This window comes from Prosopis cineraria, unplaced genomic scaffold, assembly GCF_029017545.1.
Source record: "Prosopis cineraria cultivar Desert tree isolate PC_DT_omini unplaced genomic scaffold, ASM2901754v1 PC12, whole genome shotgun sequence".
In the NCBI taxonomy this organism is placed as follows: domain Eukaryota; kingdom Viridiplantae; phylum Streptophyta; class Magnoliopsida; order Fabales; family Fabaceae; genus Prosopis; species Prosopis cineraria.
Window position 1 is genome coordinate 38,851,130 of NW_026555343.1, and position 16,998 is coordinate 38,868,127.

Below are 16,998 nucleotides of genomic sequence, written 5' to 3' on the forward strand. Positions count from 1 at the left end.
GGGATTTATTCACTTGCTTCCCATTGCGATTCTTAAGCACATGTGGTATGAAACATATGTTATGGTGTTACTCTTACTTGTAAGAGCGTACGTCGTTTTCATTTATTATTAGCACCATACAAACTTAAGGTTAGATATTTATTGTACCTAAACCCAAATTCTTCTTTTCTATTGATCTCACATGACATCAATTTAGAAGAATTTATTGTTTGGCTACAGGTATCATGGATATGGGGATCTATAACTCGATCCAAGTATGCTTACGGATCTCATCTCGACTTGTACTTTGATCGAGGCAACATATGATTTATGTTTCTTTTCTACCATATCAACATTTTTTGTTGTCTTGCTGGTGAACACTAATGCCTCATATTTGGTTTCAATGTCAAAGGTAGTTGCTCGTGTGTGAGAGTCAACCTTATCAACCTGTACGACATACTAGACTTTGTATGTTCTCAATTGTACACATGTGGAAGTAATGAAGATTCTCATTAATATAACTAATATATTACATCAAGTCAATTTAGCCATGCCAAAAGCCCTTACATGTTTCTCAAATATCTCTTTGGCTATGGGTTTTGTTAAGGGATCTGCTATCATACATTTCGTAGAAATGTATTGAACAGTGATAACCTTTTACACTATATAATCCATTACAAAATTGTACTTAATGTTTATGTGTTTGGTTTTGCTATGATATTTAGGATCTTTGATATAGGCTATGGTTGCAGTGTTGTCACAATGAATTAACACTGGATTTGTCCTTTTATTTCCAAACCCAAGATGTTCTATAAATCTCTTAAGCCATATAGCCTCTTGCACTGCTGCAGTACACGATACAAATTTAACTTCCATAGAGTGTAGGGCAATGCATGTCTACCTCTTGCTGCTCCAACAAATGGCCCCATTGTTTAGTAAGAAAGTATAGCCTGAAGTTGATCTTCATTCATCTTCATCTCTGCCTAAATTCACGTCAAAGTATCCTATCAGGCGTAGATCACTCCCTTGATAACACAGTGCATAATTAACAATACCCTTTAAGTATCTTAAGATTCTCTTTACAGCCTTCCAATGTCCTTCTCCAGGGTTAGATTGGTAGCGACTCACAAGTCCTACGGCATAACAGATATCTGGTCTTGTACACATCATTGCATACATCAAACTTTCGACTACACTGGCATATGGAACTCTTTCCATTTTCCTTTTGGCTATCTCAATTTTAGGACCTATATCAGGACTAAGCTTCACATCTGAAGCTACTGGGGTATCCATGGGTTTACAATCTTTCATATTAAAATGCTCAAGAATTTCCTTGTATAATTCTCTTATGATAGATAAAGAAGCTTCTTAGAGTGATTTCTTTAGATTTTAACTCCAAGAGTGTATTTTGCTTCACCCATGTCTTTCATTTCAAAATTCCACGAAAGCCATTCTTTAATAGTGATTATCAAATCCCGACTATTTTCGACTAGTAAAATATCATCCACATAAAGAGATAATATTATAAAGTTTCCATTGAATCTCTTGATGTAAACACAGTGGTCTTCCTCAATCATTTGGAAGTCATATGAGATTATTGCTCTGTGAAACCTTAAATACCACTATTTGGATGATTTTTTGGTCCATAAATTGATCTATTTAATTTACATACTTTATCTTCTTTTCCTTTTTGAATAAAACCTAATTTTTGTTGCATATAAATTTCTTCATCCAGATCACTGTTTAGAAAAGCAGTCTTTACATCCATCTAGTACAACTCTAAGTCTAGACTATTTACTATTATTAGAATTAGTCTGATAGAATTGAAGCATACAATAAGAGAAAATGTATCCTCATAATCTTTTCCCTCTTATTGTGTATACCCTTTTGCTACTAAGCGAGCCTTATATTTATCAATTGATCCATCCACTTTTCTTTTGATTTTGAGAACCTACTTGTTCCCAATAGCCTTTTGGCCATGTGGTAAATCAACTAATTTTCATACTTAGTTAGTCCTCATGGAATCCATTTCTTTATTCATTACTTTCTTCCACTTATCCTTAGCAGGTCCTGATAAAGCTTCATTTACAAAACATGGCTCATCATCATCTAGAGGAGTTACCACTAATGCTTCACCCTCAATTTGAAAGCATCCTTTTGGCATACTTTCTCTATTACTTTTTTGAAGTAGGGTCTCTTGTAGATTTTGATTCTTTTTAGATCTTCTGGAAGACCTTTTATAGCTCCCACTTAAATCAGTATTTTGTGATGATTCAAGCCTTTCTATATGTTCTATATTATGCTGCTCTTGTGTCTCATAAAGAGATATAATTCAATCAATTTCTCCCCTGCTAGGAAACTCATTTTCTAAAAATGTGACATTCCTAGATTCAAATTCAGTTACAGTTCCATCATTATTTTCACTAATGAAAATATAATCCTTTGATTGCTCAGAGTTTCTTATAAAGATACATTTCTTCTCTCTTGGACCTAATTTTTCATATTTATGAGAATCATTATGGACATATGCAGTTGACCCCCATGGTCTTAAGATATTTAAATCCAGTTTGTGTTTTGTCCATAACTCATAGGGTGTGGAAGTAATTAATTTTGAGGGCACACGATTAAGTATAAAGGCTGCAGTCAGTGAAGCGTCCCCCCAGTACGAGATTGGAAGATTTGCTTGTGCCATCATTGACTTAACCATGTCTAGAAGAGTCTTATTTCTTCTTTCAACAACTCCATTCTGTTGCGGAGTACCAGGAATAGTTAGTTGTCTAATTATTCCTTTTTCTTCACAGAGTTCTTTAAATTGATCAGACAAGTATTCACGTCCTCGGTCAGTTCATAATGTTTTAATTTTATTATCCATTTGATTTTCAACCTCATTAATGTATCGTCTAAAACACTCAAGAGCTTCAGACTTTTGTGATATCAAATAGACATGACCAAAACGTGAAAAATCATCGATAAAGGTAATAAAATACCAAGCTCCTTGTTTTGCCCTTATACTCATAGAACCATATATATCAGAATGGATTAATTGTAATGGATTTTCAACCCTAACACCTTTACCAAAAGGTTTTCTCGTTGCTTTACCAATTAGACAATTTTCATATAAGAACATTTTCATGTTTGTAATTGGACCTAGCATTCCTTCTTTAGCTAGCTTAATCATTCTATTTTGATTAATATGTCCTAGTCTAGCATGCCAGATATTCATATCAACATTATTGGAAGAGGTGGTAAAGCAATCATGAAAATGAACTTAGTCAACAATATCTATTATAAAGAACCTTTTTGAAAGAAAAGCACAATCATAAAAGTTGAATTGTACATAATGTCAACAATCTTGTCATGAAAATTAATTACAAACCTAAATTCTAAAAGGCAAGCAATTGAAATTAAGTTCTGTCGAATGTCTGGTGCATGTAAAACATTATGGAGAATTAAGATTTTTCTACCTCGCAAGATCAACTTGCAAGTTCCTATGCCTTTTACCTCGATCCTCACATTGTGGTCTGTGATTCAACAACTATCGATACTCTATGAAGGATCCACGATCCTTGCTTACATGGTCTGTGGAGCCTGAATCTACAATCTAAGAAGAGGAAACAGTTTCCGTTAGAAAAATATTACTAGAAACATAAGAAAAATGTGAATTCACATAATTCACAAGTACCTGATCACGTCTACTTTACTCAGGACAGTCCTTTACAAAATAGCCTATCTTTTGACAGGAAAAACATTTGACCTTTTTAAGGTTAATTCTCTTTTTGCCACTCTTCTTGCCATTTTTCTTGAAAGGTTGTTTGTCCTTCTTTACTCTAGGGCCACTCTTATTACCCTTTTTATATTGCCTTTTGCCTCTCTTAAGCTTAGAATTTGAAGGACCACCTTCCTCGATAAGGGAAGTCTATCCAGATGACTTGTAAGCCTCCAGACGTTTAGCATCTAGCTTTAGGTGTTTAGCCACATCATTAAAGTTAATGATGTTTTCATTGTGGGTTAAGTTAACTTTCATATGCTTCTAACTGTATAGGAGCGATCTAATTACAGCCTGTACTTGCTGTTTATCAGAAAGATTGTGCCTGGCTTCTTTAAGTTCACGGATCATGTTGGCCATCTCTCTAAGGTGCTGCCGCATGGGAGTATTCGACTTTAGTTTATAAGTGTCGAATTTAATTGTAAGCCTTCTCAGTTTGGTGGTTGAGGTACCACCAAATTTTTCTTTTAAGGCAGCCCACATGGCTTAGGCAGTGAAGGGCTTCTCAAATTCGCACATCAGATTGTCTGCCATAGCACTTAGAAGTGTTATTCATGCGATGCTATTTTTTTATTTCCATGCCTCAAATGCCTCTTGGTCTCTCCTATGCTGAGCCGAGTTTCCTGCCTCAGGCTCGGCCATAACTTTAGTCAATAGCTCAACAGCATCTTGTTCTTCCAAAATATATGACACCTTATGGTGCCAAATATCCCAGTTATCCTCATTTAATTTGTCACCCTTATTTAATTCAGCGATAATGCTTTTTGTTGCTATTCTTAATTCTGAGACAAAACTGTCCCACATCAATAGTTTTCTATGTTAAAATAAGAATAAAATACTTATGAGAAACATACAATCTCTTATATTTATATTATTCTTTATTGGAGTGATAACAACTCTATTAGGTCAACGATTAGGAGGCTACGTTTGTATCTCTCATCACATTAATTCTAATGAAATCACTATCGTCTATAAAGAATTTTACAAATATTTTAATCATTACATATGGCTCATAAATGATTTATCACTTTAAAGCTCCCACTCAAATAAAGTATATATAAAGTAATTAAACATAAAACAACATGCTTCATATATTTCATAAATTATCAAGGTCTTAATACATCAAAAAAGCAAATTCTTGGAAAAACAGAACAATGCTTAAGGCATAGACCTAAAAAAGACAACTCTTAATTATGTCTTTATATTTTTCTTGTACTTTCATCCCCTTGATGGCTCTATTCCATAGAGATTTCCAGAGTACAATTTGTTTTGCTTGTTATGTTGCACAAACTCCTTCCTAAGTTGTTTGAAAATTTCTCATATAACTGCGGCTTGTTCTTCTTTCGTTATGAAGCTTGAATATGCTCTGACTATCGGAGAAACTTGATCCAATTTTTTTATTCTTTTAGCTTCTCTTTTTGCTGTAATTATGATCACTGAGGGTGTGAAAGGTTGTTCGACATCTTCATTTTCATTTTGAACATTCTCATCACTCTCTGATTCATGTTTTGGTCCCAACAGTATGTGCACCTCATTAGGTCCTTCCGGCACATTTTCAAGATCAATATTGGGATCTTCTTATGGATCAGAATCAGAATCCCCACTTTAAGGTTCATATTCCTCCTCCTGCTCTTCGAAAGGTTTCAGGTCGAAATCCTCAATAAGAGGCTTATATTCTGGTTCATATAGATACTCAATGCTGACAAAATAATTTTCTGAGTTATCAGTGCTGCTAGAAGCCTCTTACTTTATATTTTCCTAAATAAAATAAGAAAGGAAAAAAATTAGAAATTTTTTAAACTCATAAAAAAGCATTAGATAACTCGAAAAATAAATTCTTTTTTATCTTAAAAAATATGCAAATTATATATCAAAATGAAAATCTCAAATTTAAGGATTTTTTAAGACAAATTTTGTCCCAATTTGGTCCCACACGTGCCCTAAGAAGATGCTCGATCAAGAAATTCTTAAAAAAAATTGCCACTCTCGGAGGAGGTGCGTGCACCACACGCACCGCTATATCTTCCTCCTATGTTGACACGCACTATACCATTGTTCTCCACACATCGCCAGCTTCATGGCAGGGTCAACCACACACCGATAGAGTTATTCAATAGGTCCCACGCGCCACATGTCCTCTTTATATATTTTTTTTTTAATTAATTTTTTTAAAAAATTAAATATATATTTGTATTTATTTTTTTAAACTAGGTCGAGTTTTAGCACCTAACTCGTGGACCCATAAACCCTTTTTTTTTGTTTGCATTTTTTTTTTGGGTTGGGCTTCCAAGCCTAAAACCTTTACATTTTTTTTTCCTTTTTGGGTTGGGGCTTCTAAGCTCGTAGCCCAAAAACCATTTTCCTTTTTTTTATGACACGTCAAAACGACGTGTTGTTTTGACGAGGACAAAAATAAAGCATCATTTTTGTCGTCATCTTACCCCACCCGATTCCTCTAGACAGACTCAAAACTTCTAGAGGCCATATCTCCTCCATCCGGTCTCCATTTTATGTGTTATTAGTGTCATTTTCTTTTTTTTTGAGCTCTACACGTTCAAAAAAAAATCATTTTTCAAAGACCCATTATTTGGTTTGTTTTCAGTCGTTATGTTCGTCAATGTTGATTGCATGCAAAACGTATATAGCCATATATGGAACATTCATATTAACCAAGAAGCATATTAACACATTCATTTTGGTAGTAATAATCTTAAAGACAGACAGAGAAAGATCGAAGCGTAAACACAGTAAGAAAATAAAAAACTAAACTTAGAGATTTGTGTGTATATAGTTAAGCAAATCATTATAGGTTCTTCAGACATAGGAAACACAACCCAGGAAAGATGAAAGCTCTAATACCATTAAAAGAAATTGAGGAGGAAAAACATACCTTGTGTCGTTAATTCACACGTACGTGTACGGGGATAAAGTTACACCGGTTGGACTTCATTCGGATACACAACAAACGCACTCTCTGAGAGAATGAGTTGTAAGGAGAAAATGAGTAGACTGAAAAATGAGAGCATTCGGTTTCTTTCTTCATGCAAAGAATAATGAACCGACTGAAATTGCACCCATAACCACCTCTTATGGGAACATGTGATAGTTTCTCTAATTAATCATGATTCAAATTTAAAGGTTAGAGAATATTACATTTTAAGGCCCTGAGTAAATTACATTTTAAACCCAAACATTTTTCATAATTGTCACAAGAGCCCTATTCCCCAATTTGGACTTTTATATGGGCTTGATCTACTAAGGGTGGATAACCCAACAGTTATTAATTTTTTTAAACAAAATTGCATAGAGTTGAAAATATTCACTCATCAATATGTAGTACTTGTACCGCCACTAAAACACCTTTTGTCTTTGGTAAAATTTAAAGTAGGAGGCCCAAATTGAACATGCTTCGCTGGCTTATTCTCTTGAAATAATCCACATAGGTTTGACTTCACCAATCCTTGTTCATAAGTGACATCCACAACAAAGCGAGCGAAATAAAGAGAAATCGAGTTGTGTATTATATAGTTTTCATCTCAAGTATGAAAATAAATAATAAAAGTGATAACAATGAAGGAAACGTAGAAGTTACCCCAGAAGCCAAATTACCATTTGAAATTAGCCAACTTGCTTTTCTAAATTCTAACCAAGTTATATACCCAGAAACCTTCTTCCCTTATAAATTGGATTGCTGTTTTCTACATATACATCATCACTAGTCCCTCATAATAGTTATATTTATTATTTATCAAGAAAAATCAATGGTTGTATGTGCTTCTTCTTCCCAAGTTTGTCAAGAAAAATATGATGTGTTTATCATCTTTACAGGTTCGCACACGAGACATGGGTTTCTTAGCCATCTGAAAAAGGAATTGCACCAAAATCATATTGAAGTGTATATGGATAAAAGGCTGGAGAGAAGAGAAGAAATATCATTAGCACTTATGGAAGCAATAGAAGGATTAATGATTTCATTGGTCATATTCTCAAAAGACTATGCTTCTTTAATGTGGTGCTTGGAAGAGCTTGTCAAGATCATCAAATGCAAGGAGACCAATCAACTCATTATAATAATAGTTTTCTATAATATCGATCCATCAGATGTCAGACATCAAAGAGGCTCTTATGTAGATGCGTTTGCCAAACATGAGGAGAAGTTCAAGCATAACATAGACAAGCTGCAAATTTGGAGATCTACTTTGACTAAAACTGCTAACTTATCTAGGTATCACTATTCATTATATTTTCAAAAAGTTTTCTTAATGAATATATCATTTTATAACGTGTCTTATAAAGTTTTCTTAGTTTTTCCCAAATATATATATATATATATATCCAGTGTAGGTTAATTAATTATACCTTTTGTTTCTATGTTTTCTTTTTATATGCTATAAATGAATCTGCACTCATTGATGAATAGTCAACAATGTCTTGAAAAAATGGGCAGATAAGTATCCAAGGAAGTCTGAAGACTCTGAACACCTTATTAGAATTTATCAGAATCTTACAAGTGTTGGATCTTGAATGAAAATTGAGCCGCATGTAATTTGATTTCTTGGAATTTGGGGCATTGGAGGAATAGGTAAAACAACCCTTGCTTAAGAGATATTTGACCATTTTTCTTCTCAATTTCAAAGTTCTTGCTTCTTAGAAAAAGTGAGAGAAAAATTAAAAATGATTGATGGTTTCAAGTATTTGCGTCAAAAACTTCTTTCTAAGCTATTGAACTAAGAAAATCTCCATATGAATGCTGCAATTAGAAGGCTGCATTGGGAAAAAGTCTTAATTGTGCTTGATGATGTGGACAACCCAATGCAACTTAAAGATCTAGCTATTGTGGAAAAAACTTGCTTGGGATGGGGTAGCAAAGTCATTATAACAAGTAGAAATAAGCATGCTTTCATAAGTAGAGGGCTCAATGAAGAATACGCATATATCTATATTTGAAGTGAAGGAATTGAACTTTGAAGAATCACTCTAACTTTTCTACTTAAATGTAGAGGTATTAATTAGGGCCGATCCAACCCTAAAGGGCTAGTAATTGAAGGGCCAGGGCCTAAACAAGCTGACTTTGTTAAGCCCGATTAGACTTTAGGGTCCCATTTTGGCCAGCTTGGCCCTAGCCCTTAGAGATGTGACCCTATATATATTTTTTCATTTTTTAATTTAAGAATTTAAAAACGGATTTAAATATGTTTTTTACACATAACATTAAGTTTAGAAAAATAAATTTAAGACAATGCACAAACGAACAAATTTAAGTCTAGTAAAAAGTAGCAACATTACAAAATCAATTTTGATAACAATTAAATTTTACTAATATCATTAGCTAAATTTTGATAATTTCTATTGTCATCAATATTAATAAAATTTTATCATTCTTCTTGTAAAGCCTCATCAGTTGTAAAGATATTAAGCTTTTCATATCTCCTTCATTATCATCATTATCTGCAACAAATAATAAACTAAAAATATAATTTTAATATATTTAAAATATGCAGAAATATTCAAAGTAAATCAATAATAATAAGTTACCCTTCAACTCAAAACCATGCAAAAAATGTGAATGACAGAAATCAAACGACTATAAGGCAAGCTAAGGTTTTCCATTTTCTAATCTTTTTACTTTTAGTGTGTAGTGTTTATTTTTCATATTAAATTTTAAAAAAAATATAAGAGGGCCTAAAGGACCGGCCCTGGCCATAAAGGATCGACCTTTTATTTTTTGGCTTATAAAGGCCATCCCTTTTAAGTTCAATTTACCATTTTACATCTCAAAAAATTGGCCTGGCCTTAAATTTTTTTGAGCTTAAAAGAGTTGACCCGACGGGCTCACCCTTAATTGATGGATCTACTTAAATGCCTTTAAACAAAGTCATCCCAAGGTGGGGTATGAAGAGCTATGAAAAAGGACAATTACCTTTGTTAAAGGCATTCGTTTAGCTTTAGAAGTTTTGGGTTGACATTTAATTTTTTGTTATTAAAAATAGACTTTAAAATATGTGTTTGTAATTTAAAATTGGGGTTTATATAACTTTTTTTAGAACATTATAATTTATATTTTAGATAATGAATATGTAATACTCCCTCCGTCATAAATTATAAGGCACTTTTGAAGGAATTTTTTCCATTTCAAAATATAAGATACTTTGAATATATTAAGTTTTTATTAAATATAACAATTTTAATATAACCCTTTCTCTCTTTATAATTAATTTTCATTACTTCTCTTTTTAATATATTAAATGAAGGGTATTTTGAAAAATATTATAATATCAAACTTAATTTAAAAAAATAAAAAAAATAAGAAAGAGCTTCCAGGCCCGTCAAAGGCCTTATTAGTAAAGATCAAGATTGGAGAAATAATCAATTTTAGGATAAAAATGGTTTAGGGCCTGAATCCATATAAGCTATGCTCACATGGTTTTTATAATGCGGTGCAATTAAACTTATAACATTGTTTAAATCTAAAATGTTTGAAGCCTAACTACTTCCTCTGTCTTTTGCTTGTAGACTTGTGGAGATAAATGGAGGAAGAGCATATCATCAATTCAAGTCTATTTCTCGTATCTCATTGCAGGGAAATGAGTTCATCCTACGGTATGCCTCACTTCTACTCATTTGGTTAAAAGACATTTATTTGTCTAATTAATACTGCTGTATGGGTTGAATGACATTTATTTGTCTACTCAAGACCTTATTTATGTCATTGAATATATAAGTCATTAAAATGGATTATCAAGAGAAACAGAATTATATTGTGTAAGTGGAATTATGACCTACAAAAACAAAGCAATGTCTTAGGTCACAGAAGTGAAGGTATGGTTTTGCATCTAGACATGTATAAACTATTACTTCAATATTGGTAGCCCCTGTATGTACTATTAATCGTATAGTTTAATATCACAAATACGAATTTTGGTGCATAGAATTTTTTAAAATTAATAATTTTTAAATGGTTTTTTAAACTTAATTTTACATAATTAAAAATAACTGGAGGTTAAAATTTAATGGTTTAAATTGGCGCCATCTTTCATACATTATTTTTTATTAGCCATGTATATCCTCCTATCAAAATAATAGAATTCAAGGGAAAGACATAGGGTGTGTTTGAATTTCAATTGGATATAATTAATTATGAAAAAAATTAATTAATATGATTGATTTGAAATATAATTAATTATGTTATGTGGTATACAATTGATTTATAAAATTAATTAATAAGCATGATTTTGATTAGAATTGAAAAGCAAAATTGAAAAGTGGAATTGAAAAAAAGGTAAAACTATGGTTTTGTAAAAGTATATCTAAACACTCATATTATATGTTAAATCAATTATGAATCTAATTTTAAAAAAATATATCCAAACACCCATTATATATGCCAAAATTAATTATGAACTCTAAATCATAGTTTTCTTAAAAATATCCAAACACCTCTATACATGCCAAAATTAACTATAAACCCCAAAACTATAGTTATCTCATAAGCTACTACTACCTACTTTTCAATCCATTTTTGTAATTATACATTTCTAAAAATTTATCCAAAAATTATATAAATTATTTTGCAAATAATATTTTTTGGTTCATAATTGATTTTGACATAATAAGAAGTGTTTGGATATTTAAAAAAATTATGGTTTTGGATTCATAATTAATTTTGGCATATATAATAGGTGTTTGAATATTTTTAAGAAAACATAAATTTAAATTCATAATTAATTTTAATATGTAACATAAGTGTAAGGTAATTTTTGTTAAAATTGATTTTGAAGGCAAAATGCAGGCGAACCCACTAAATAAAAGTGAGTTACTCTGTAACTTGAATGAAAGTTTCATAAACTATCCAATGATAAGACAGTAATAGAGCAATGGTTAGAGGACAAGTAACAGCTTCAACTTTCTCTCCCCAATGCAGGCGAACCCACTAAATAAAAGTGAGTTACTCTGTAACTTGAATGAAAGTTTCATGAACTATCCAATGACAAGACAGTAATAGAGCAATGGTTATAAGACAAGTAACACAGCTTCAACTTTCTCTCTCCAATGCAGGCGAACCCATTAAATAAAAGTGAGTTAATCTGTAACTTGAATGAAAGTTTCATGAACTATCCAATGACAAGACAGCAATAGAGCAATGGTTATAAGACAAGTAACACGACTTCAACTTTCTCTCCCTAATGCAGACGAACCTACTAAATATAAGTGAGTTACTCTGTAACTTGAATGAAAGTTTCATGAACTATCCAATGACAAGACAACAATAGAGCAATGTTTATAGGACAAGAAACATGACTTCAACTCTCTCTCCCTAATGTAGGTAAACCCACTAAGTCTAAGTGAGTTACTTTGTAACTTGAATGAAAGTTTCATGAACTATCCAATGACAAGACAACAATTGAGCAATGCGTATAGGACAAGTAACACGGCTTCAACTCTCTCTGCCCAATGCAGGCAGACCCACTAAGTCTAAGTGAGTTACTCTGTAACTTGAATGAAAGTTTCATGAACTATCCAATGAAAAGACAACAATAGAGCAATGCTTATAGGACAAGTACCATGATTTCAACTCTCTCTCCCCAGTGCAAGTAGACCCAGTAAGTCTAAGTGAATTACTCTATAACTTGAATGAAAGTTTCATGAACTATCCAATGACAAGACAACAATAGAGCAATGCTTATAGGATAAGTAACACAGCTTCAACTCTCTCTCCCCAATGCAGGCAGACCCACTAAGTCTAAGTGAGTTACTCTGTAATTTGAGTGAAAGTTTCATGAACTATCTAATGATAGGACAACAATAGAGCAATGCTTATAGGACAAGTAACACGACTTTAACTTTCTCTCCAAAAAAAAAGGTAACACGATTTCAAGTATGCAACAAAACCATGGCATTCATTTGATCTAGTTACTCTATGACAAGTCAAGTTTGCTTATTTTCTTGGAGACTTCTCCATTATTAATTTCTTTTTTTTTCAGAAAAAAAATTGCTGAAAGGAAATGGTGAAAAAGAAGAAAGCATATGAAGCATTTATGGTGATCATTATATATAATTACAAAAGTCTTCACACCCAAAAAAAAATTACAAAAGTCTTTTGGACTTCAAGGAAGAAATTTTGACATGACAATTAACTTTCAAAAAAGAGATTTAATGCAGCTAGATTTTTAATAAAAAATTTTAAAAATAAATTATAAATATTAATTTAAATAATTATAAATGGATTATCAAGAGAAATTGAACTATGTTTTTTAAGTAGAATTAAGAATTATAACCCACAAGAACAAAGCAATGTCATAGGTCAGAAATGAAGGTACGGTTTTGCATCTTGGTAGCCCCCGTATGTACTATTAATTGAATAATTTAATATCACATGATAAGAATTTTGATGCATAAATTTTTAGAATTAAAAATTAACTGGGCCATCATTTAGATTTTTTTTTTAATTGCTTCACGCACGCCTCATGTTAAAAGTAATAGAAGTCAAGGCAAGGGCAGGCAAGTTACTCCATAACTTGAATGAAAGTTTCACGAACTATCGGATGACAACAACAGAACAATGCCAATAGGACAAGGAACACGGTTTCAAGTTTCGACTTTTTTTAATCAATAACTAATATTATTAAAATTGGCCATTAAATTGGTCAAAATATTGATTCACAATATAATAGTCTCACTGTGATTTAAATCGTGGTTTAATTAATGATGAATAAATTAATATATTTTAAATATTATATCTTTAAAGTAAAGAAGAAATAAGTATATATAGTAATAAAAATGAATGTTTAAATTTCCAACAAAATAATATATAATAAAAAAATAATATCCATCAATATTATATCATTTTGATCCAAAATATATATAATTATTTTATAATTTATAATTCATAACTTGGAAATAAAAATAAATATATACATAATTCATACATATTTCTCGCATTGGTCTATTTCATAATGCTGATTAGATATAAAAATATATAAATTATAATTTAGAAATATGAATTGAAAATAATATGTCATATTCAATCTATTTCTCATCAATTTTACCAATTTTAGCCTGTTGTCAAATTTCCTGATTTTCTATAGTGATCGGAGTAGAGTTGGGACTAGTTTTCAATTCGACCGGTTGAACTAATCGGTCCAATTCGGTTTTAAGAACACTGTCGATAACACAGTTTCTACTTGCAAGTAAGTAACAAAACTCAAAACCATGTCATTTATTGAATGTAAGGACTCTTTTATATTAAAGAAGAAACTTGCAAATCTGAAATTTCATTGCACTCTCAAGATACTTATATGAAAATAAGTTGTTGCAAGAAAATACCTAATTAGCTTTAAGATTTTATGGATGCATAAACAAGCATCCGTTTGAGTTTTTTTAAGTAACATATGTGATTAATAGCAACTCATTCAAAATTAAAAAGTAATTATAATTGATAGCAAATGTTTAATTGTACATATATGTGTTGGCCTTACATGAACAAGCATCCATTTAAGTTTTAATAAGTAACCATATGCAATTAATAATAATCTATTAAATTATTAAACTTTAAGAGTAATTAGATATTTTCTCATAAAATCTTATTTTCAAATAAGTATCAAGGGAGTATAGTGAAATTTTAGATTTGTAGGGACCTTCTTTGATATAAAAACTCTTCAAGAGTTTTTAAATGATATTTTTTTCTTGCTTTTCTTTCCTCAATGACTTATCCATTATTAACTTCTTCTTTTGAGAAATTGTTGAAAGGAAATGTTGAGAAATCAACGAGCACATAGCTTAACTAATAAAAGGTTGTGTTAGATTAACTAGTAGTCTTGAGTTTGAGTCCTAAGTATATATCTGTGTCATATGCTCATTGGGAAAGCTTTGCTACCAGGTCCTACCCAATTCATGAATAATAGATAATTGTATATAAAAAGGTGGTTGAGAAAGTGATGGAAAAAAAAACAAGAAAAAAGAAAAGAACAAGCATTGATGGTGGTCATTATCTATAAATATAGGTCTTTTAAACTTCAGTGGATGGAACTTCTATTTTTTGAATACAAGACCATGGTAAAAAAAAATTAAAAAGACCAAGATCAAGTCATGTCTAGAGCTATAAGACTTTTACAGTTGATGGGCACATTGTCGAATATCCTAACATCAAAATTCTCTCTCAAAGTCTTATGGGTTAGAAAGTCTGCACATCTATTAGCTTCTCTGTAAACTTAATCAAAAATGATCTTTCAATCCCTCATAATAAGATCTCTAATATTCCTGATATTGTGGTGAAAGGGTGGCTATTTGAAGACTTGCATTCAATGAATGATAGAGCCTCTATAAAATATGAGTAAATATTAACTCTGAAAATCTTCACTCTAAAACATAGGCAGAATGGGTTAGTGAACTGAAAAAGTTAGGCAAGAGTCCAAAAGCTGATATTCAGATGGTGATAGATGTCCAATTCTCTCCTTGATTTATGACCCTTTCTAACTTTTACCCCTTTCCGTGATTGTGATGATAGCAGGAATTGATGCTGATCCATTGAAGGAAAGATGCATGAAGTCATGATGACCATTCTTGAGATTCAAGAGAAGCATGAAGTCATTATAATTTATCATTACAAGGCACGACTTCGATCCAAGTTCGATTAAAAGACCATGGCTCAACTTCTGGCTTGCATGCAGGAATTTAACACATTGACATTAACGTTCTCCCAACAAGTACTTAACACAACTATATACCTACAATTCAAATTCAAGACTACTAGCTAAGCTAGTATAACCTTTTATTAGTTGAGTTATGTGCTCGCTATTATAAAAAACATTTGTTTTTATAAAGTAAATATATTAATAAGTAAAATGTAGGGTAAAATTGTAAAATAGGCATTCTAATAATTTTGAACTGTTACAATTGATTCTTAAATGGGCTTATTGTTACTTCTTCCAAATAAATTTTTAGAAGTCAAATAGAGTTTAGAAAAACTGTGAGTATTTGGTTTTTTTTTTCCCAAAACCTTGATCTTAGACCCATAATCGATTGTTATGGGTTTCCAATTGATGAGCTCAAGGACTTGATTAAAAACATTTAAATTATAAAAACTTAATTATAAAATAAGTAAAAGTAGAAGAATCTATACTTGTTCTCCTCCTGATCATGTTGAGACGGGTTCATCCTGACTTAAAAAAATAGGATAGGACAACAAAAATGTTTGGAGTAGAACAGAACTCAAGGCCAAATTTGAGACGTTCTGTCCCAAATATAATGTACATATATATTTTTTAATATGTAGTAGCTTATTTATTCAGTGTAAATATAAATATAATTGCATAAACTCAATAAAGATACCGATAGTGCACGTTTTTATCCAGAGCCACTCTCCATGTGAGATATTAGCTTAGTGAAGCATCCTCTATTTTGGTAATATTCCTGGCCTCTTCCAAGCCGTCCACCTATAAAATTTGAGAGGAAAAAAAAAATAGACCATAAGCATTTGAAAGATGATAAAAATACCAACTGGAAACCAATGTGCAACTCTTTTTTTTGATAAGAAATAGATGAGCCTAAACTCTAGACTCATTTACAGTACAAGTGCTATCCATGCAACGTCTAAGACTCTCCGTGGGAAAGCTAAGAATGTGCAATCCAGGCCACGCATCAAGAGCTTGTTTCGCCAAATGATCTGCAGCAACATTTGCATCACGAGAAATTTGACAAATTCTAATCTCCCATGCTCGGTGGATCATGCTTTGAATTTCCATAATTATATGACAGTCAGGATGTATAGAATAGTTGGTAACCTCTGTCAATGATATGGCTTCTGCTGAATCAGACTCCACCACGATTTTCCTAATTCCAGCATCCCAATCAATCTTTAAGCCTATTAAAATAGCCCACAGCTCTGCTGATAAGTGGTCACCTTCATCTAAATGTAAGCTAAACCCTGTGATAAATTGCCCAGCCGAGTTCCTCAGCAGACCGCCACACCCACGAGTCTGTTGCGTCATCGAGAAAGCACCATCAACACAGAGTGACACCCAACTTGTCTCTGGAGGTTTCCATCGTAGGTCACAGTTCTGAATCCCATTTCCGTGCCAATTAATGGAACTTGTCTTTGTTTGAACCCTCTCCAAACAACTCATCATGCCCTTCGCCTGGGCAATAATACATTCATTGAAGCGACTTTTCCCCTCAAATATCCGTTCATTCCTTCTTTTCCAGATATTCCAGCATAGAACCATGAATAATCCATTGTTCATTTGAAACTTTGGTTT

General features: G+C 32.0%; 1 protein-coding gene across 1 annotated transcript; it reads left to right on the forward strand.

Moving 5' to 3' along the window:
- Nucleotides 1–365: 365 nt before the first annotated feature.
- Nucleotides 366–10,466, forward strand: LOC129289456 (TMV resistance protein N-like). Its single transcript, XM_054926226.1, has 3 exons — nt 366–391; nt 7,574–7,970; nt 10,259–10,466. Exons 2-3 carry the CDS (start codon nt 7,645–7,647, stop codon nt 10,395–10,397), a joined length of 465 nt encoding a protein of 154 aa, XP_054782201.1. The 5' UTR covers nt 366–391; nt 7,574–7,644; the 3' UTR covers nt 10,398–10,466.
- The last annotated feature ends 6,532 nt before the right edge of the window (nt 10,467–16,998 follow it).

Coding starts and splice junctions, on each gene's coding strand:
- LOC129289456 (XM_054926226.1), top strand. CDS start 7,645: ATGGATAAAAGGCTGGAGAGAAGAGAAGAAATATCATTAGCACTTATG. Junction 7,971..10,258: donor AAAACTGCTAACTTATCTAG/GTATCACTATTC, acceptor TTTTGCTTGTAG/ACTTGTGGAGATAAATGGAG.